At 43.8% G+C, this 5563-nt stretch overlaps 1 protein-coding gene across 1 annotated transcript in view; it reads right to left on the bottom strand.

Moving 5' to 3' along the window:
• Positions 1-5563, bottom strand: part of gbf1 (golgi brefeldin A resistant guanine nucleotide exchange factor 1) — an 83936-nt gene that overhangs the window by 5244 nt on the left and 73129 nt on the right. The window contains exons 29-33 of the mRNA XM_015387147.1: positions 4214-4371; positions 3549-3798; positions 3273-3478; positions 1023-1173; positions 226-416 (exon numbers count right to left, since the gene is read on the bottom strand). Of these exons, the coding sequence (XP_015242633.1) occupies positions 226-416; positions 1023-1173; positions 3273-3478; positions 3549-3798; positions 4214-4371 (956 nt within the window). The remainder of the gene's footprint in view (positions 1-225; positions 417-1022; positions 1174-3272; positions 3479-3548; positions 3799-4213; positions 4372-5563) is intronic.

The raw sequence follows: 5563 nt of genomic DNA on the forward strand, positions 1-5563 counted from the left end.
ACAAGCCAAATTACTTTTCAAGAATTGTTACTTTTTAACCAAAGTATGTGTAATTTGTTTGGACTCTGGCACAACCTTCACAGTTTTAATCTCATTATAAGTAAGGGAGGCAAACTCTGTCTAGTTGAGAACAGGGCTGATTACTGTGCCGTAAAGGCTGTATGATGAACTGTTCTCTCTTTGCAAAGATAAGAAAATAAAGTCTCCATTTATTTAACTGGGGTGAATAGTTGAATACTTTTTCTCCACTAGTCTAGGACCTGAGAAATGATCCCAGTGTTTCACCTTGTTGAAGCAGGATTCCCACTCGGCTGCATCCAGCGTCTGCAGATCGTGGACCAGCAGGGCTCGCTGGAGATAAGTTAGGGCCTGCATGCGGACCTGTCGCCTGGCATCGCAGCACAACCAGGCGATGCCTAGAGCAGAACCACAAGCGTGGAGAGAAGATGTCATGAGCTGTTCAATAACTTTTTATCATTCATCAAATATTGATCCTGGAACAGAAAAAGTCGTCATTCCTTGAACGCAGCAGGAGGACAGGTTGGCTGCTCTACATTTAAACACTAAAATAACATTCGGTGATGAAATATTTGACAATGTATCATAACCTCTAAAGCATCACTCTAAATGACACATGCTCTGAATTTCTTATAGAAGCACTTTTGTTATTTTGCTTAATATATTCGGGCAAGTTGGCGTTTCTTGTTATTACATTGGCATTCATATTTGCCATCAAAATATCCATATTTTTTTATTTTACAAAGGTAATAAGGTCTTGACCTGGATTCCAATAACACTACTGGCTTGAAATGTTGATTTTTCGAAGGATTTCACTGAGCATATATTTTTTTAATTTCCTAAAATGTTTTTTCTCCTTCTCTATTGCTTAGAACCTCATCTTTCTTTTTTCATTTACTCTCAAACTACCAGCAGCTCCAATGACTTTCTCATTTAGCCTGGTTGGAAGTTTTCCCATCTTTTAAAGATGGGATCTTTGAAAGGTGCCTTCCTTCTCAGCCCACCTTGCAGCAGAGGACACCAGCAGCTGGTCCACAATGTCTGAGAGTCAGCTTCTATCTTTTTCCCAGAGGCCTCCAGGTGGCGCTGTTCCTCCGCCCAGGAGCTGTAGATGCTGGCGGCCCGGGTGTGAAGAGTGTGCATCAGGTCCAACAGCTGCTTGGACACAAACAGCAGGAAAATTATATAAACTGAACCGATTCACTAAAAGAAGATGAAAATAATGAATATATGTTAGTTTAAAAACTGATCGTCATCAATGGCCCAATATTTAAAATCTTAATTGATGCTTATCAAGAAAAAAATCAAGGGTGTCATCTCCAGAATATATTAAGGCCTATTGTCTGCAAAGTCCCACAATGCAGATTAGAAGAGGAAAAAGTGGGAGGAGGGTAATCTGTTAATATCTGAGGAGGATTAGCTCAACAAATATGGAGGACCAATCCTGCTATAATTAAAAATACATACAGAAAAAAAAATTGAAGGATTTGATAATATAGAATTATTTGAAAAAGTAGCTAAGTTCGACAGACATTTGCTCCAGTTAAACTGCTTCTTCCTGCGTCTAATCCTCTTCTTTGCTCCTTTAAATCCTCTTCTTTGCTCCGGGTGCACTGCCATCTGAGAAAGCTGCTCCAACACTTCAAGTGCATCCGTATTATAGACTTCCCAGAGCGAAGAAGAGGATAAATTCTAATTATAATTCTGTCAAATATCCAGCGTAAAACTAACTTCACCGCGGCAGAGTACAAGCGGCGAGCGACCTCGTCCAAACTTTGCAACACTGCTGGGTCCAGATCTGCTTGGGAGGTTGTTTCTTACAGTAGGATTCTCAGTTCTCTATATAGAACATGATCGTTAGAAACTGTGCTGTCTTCTGGCAAATCAGCATCTTGTCTGAGTTCATTTGCTATGGATTGACAGTGGATTGTTTAAATGTGGTGGAATGACTTGGATGGAATTACAATAGACTAAATGGAGGAGGAGGTCGACACCTTTAGTTCCATTAAAGTGGCACCAACTGCAAGATTGCTCCACCTTTGCTGAAATGCTCGTCAGTGAAGTAGCTCTGCTGTGTTGAGCTTCTCATGCCGCCAGCAGCAGCGTTTGTTCATCTATTAAAAGTTCCTTTGGTTTGGGAAACAGTTAATAATCCACTGTGTGTATTTCAACAACATTTAGCTTTTTATTTTTTTAACTACATTTCCGGTGTCAGGGTTTGCTCCTGCAGGGGAGGACTTATTGTCAACTGATGACATCACATCCATTTCAACCAAAGCATGCAGACATGAAATCCATTAGGTTGGATAAATGGTCTTTAACGTGATGAGGAGAAGCTGACCATTGGATGCAGGGTGGCAGCAAACATTCGGTGCTAAAGGTGTAAAGTCGGACCGATTGATTTAACTGAATTAAACGAAACCTGAACATTTTGCAAATAAATATAAACTTTTTGGAAGTAGAAAGAAAATTGATTTGTTTTTAACTATAAGAGGAGAACAAGGTAAAGAAAGTTTAAACACAGAGACGAGCAAACAGGAAGCTGGTCTGAAGACAAACTGATGGGATTAAATCAGCAGAGTTCATTGGTCTTTGGTTGACGACATGACAGCAGAGAGAGAAGCTTCAGGCTCCCAGAGGGAACAAACCCACCATCTGACTGTCTGTCTGTCCATCTGTCTGTTCGTTCGTCTCTGTCCGTCCGTCCGTCCATCTGTCTGTCTGTCCTTCACTCTGTCCGTCCATCTGTCTGTCTGTCCTTCACTCTGTCCGTCCATTTGTCTGTATGTCCGTCTCTGTCTGCTCATTTGTTTGACTGTCTCTCTGTCTGACCGTTCATCAAACAGTCAGTCTCTCTGTCTCACCGTCTGTCCATCCATCCGTCTCTCTGTCCGAACGTCCATCTGTCTGTCTGTCTCTCTGTGCGTCCATCTGTCTCTCTCTGTCTGTCCATCTGTGTGTCCGTCAGACCGTCCAGCTGTCTGACCATCTGTCAGTCCGTCGGGCTCTCTGTCCATCCATCTCTCTGCCTGTCTCTCCGTCCATCTCTCTGTCCATCCGTCAGATCGTCTGTCAGTCCGTTGGGCTCTCTGTCCAGTCATCTCTCTGTCTGTCCATCCGTCTCAATGTCCGTCCGTCAGACCATCCGTCTGTCCGACTGTCTGTCCTTCCATCAGACCAGTCATCTGTCTCTCTGTCTGTCTGTTCTAAAGTAGAGGAGCAAAGAGGGCTACTGTACTTACATCTGGACTAACCTGTAAAGACACGGTGTGATAGCTGGCCGGCACGCCTTCATCCTCCTCATCATCGCTGTGAGAACGAGATGGACGCTGACTCGACACTCGGCCCCCTCCTCGCCTCGCTCCACCCCCCGCCTCTCGGTCCCGACCCGCAGGCTTCTTCCTCGTCCTGGACTTGGAGTCGTATTTGTGGTTTTTCTTCTTGTCGTGGTTGCGGTAACCTGGAGATTTAACAAGGAAAGTCAAACAAGCTCTTCATTGTTTTTATGATATTTTATGTCCTGGTCTCACCTCCATTCAGGCTGGCCTCCACAAACACGCGGATGGCTCGAACGCACAGCTCGAAGTTGTCCGGCGTGACGTGGGCGGCATCGCGGACGATGAAGGAAAGAGTTTCCACACACTTGATGAGGGACTTAGTGTCGTGCTGGCCGAGGTCCTGACCCAGAGTCAGGCTGTACTGGTTGACCAGCGGGTGATTCAGCTGAGCTTTGGCGCCGCCTTGGCCGGGCTTCGCCATCTCTAGATCATCTTTCCCAACCTAGAGTGAAGGAGGATAAAAACGACATTACAAAAATGCTTCCCAACATATAATTCATCAGAACGTCAGACAGTTAAAGAATGCCCAAAATATCAAAATAAAATGAAAAAATAAGCTTTATATGTATTCAGTAAAAATTTCTACATCTCTAAGAAAAAAAATAAAAGTATCAGAAAATGTCAAGAGATCCTAAAAAAACGACATTAAATCTAAAATCAAATATCAGTAGATGTTTTTCATTTTAGATGCTTTCAGGGTAAAATTTCAAAAAATGAAAAGAATAAAAACGCTGTTTGCCAAGTTTATGAAAAAGAAACATTTGGAAACAGAAACCAGAAACTTGGTGCTGGGGGATCTGATCTAAACTAGAATCAGCATTGCCTGTCAGACATTTCTAGAAGTTATGCAGACTCACCACCAGCCATCCGCTGCTGGCTACGTCCACATCAGTAGTGGAGCGAGGTATCCGAGTCTTACTGTGCTCCGTGTAAACCTCCGAGTCAGACGTGTAGCCACGGTCTAAACTCACTTCATTGGAATGATGAGACGACAGCTCGCTGTCTGACTGAGCGCCTGCAGAGAAAGCATCAGAAAAACAGCCGAGCTGCTCAGAAGAAAAATCCAAACACCTGAAGGGTTCCTGCTAGATGCTAGCGCTGTGTGATTTCAGCGTAGAGCTAAATAAGGATTTTATTTAGATTTTCCTCTGCATCAGTCATCAAAGCTTTCCTGCTTTTCCAGATACCGTTATTGCAGGACCTTACTGCCATATGGAAAACTGTTTACTTCTGCCTGCAGACCAGACCTGCTGCTCCTGTGTGGACGGAAACCTGACAGCAATCTGACAGCTCATCTCTGTGGGATTTCAGTCCACACTGTCCACACAGCGTGAAAAATTGTGGATATGGAGTGTGAAGACACTGAGATGCTTGAGTTGTGAGTTGACAGCCCTAAGATAACATTCAACAGTCCATGCAGCAATTCCTCACAGCTGCCATTTCTCATTGAGGGAGGCTAAAGCTTTGATTTAAATTTAGTAAAGCCATCTTTCAAACAAGCATAGTTAAAGTTCATGAATGTAGTGGATGAACTGCATTAAAATGCTCCTGATTTCATCTGTTTGTTGAATAAACTCAATAAACAGCAGCTCAGCCGCTCTCTGCCCTCTGCCCTACAGCAGTCAGCTTCTGATGGGGTCTATGGAGTGGGGGTGGGTCGTAAAGCTGGCTGCCGATTGGCTGACAGGGGCCACACAGAGGGAGGTGGTCAGTCTTGAGTCAGAGCCGTCATTCTGCTGAACATTCGTTTCTCACAGCAGATATTCTCCCTGTTCTTGGTGTTTGAACATTTAACACTTTACATTTAGATAAAAAGCACATTTCAGTTTAATGACCACATTCATGACGTTTAACAAAGTTAATTTGACCAATTCAGCCTCCATAGTCTTCAATGTTTGAGCTCTGCTTCGATGTTTTAAGCTCCTCATCCATGAGCAACCAGCCCTGCGGAACGTTTCAATCCACTCCAGTTGAAGTTTCATTCCCCTTTTCTTCCTGTCTCTCTCTTCCTGAAGTCCAAATCGGTTCTTCAGTGAGATTTACATCACAGGATCAGATGAAGACCCGACTGTGTTTGTTTACATAGTGTGTTAGGCTTATTTCTCTGCTTCTCCATGCAACTACCTGGACTGTGGCCACTGAGTTCAGATGTGGCCACTGAGTCTGGACTGTGGCCACTGAGTCTGGACTGTGGCCACTGAGTCTGG

This window comes from Cyprinodon variegatus, unplaced genomic scaffold (assembly GCF_000732505.1).
Source record: "Cyprinodon variegatus isolate N-32 unplaced genomic scaffold, C_variegatus-1.0 Scaffold386, whole genome shotgun sequence".
Lineage (NCBI taxonomy): Eukaryota > Metazoa > Chordata > Actinopteri > Cyprinodontiformes > Cyprinodontidae > Cyprinodon > Cyprinodon variegatus.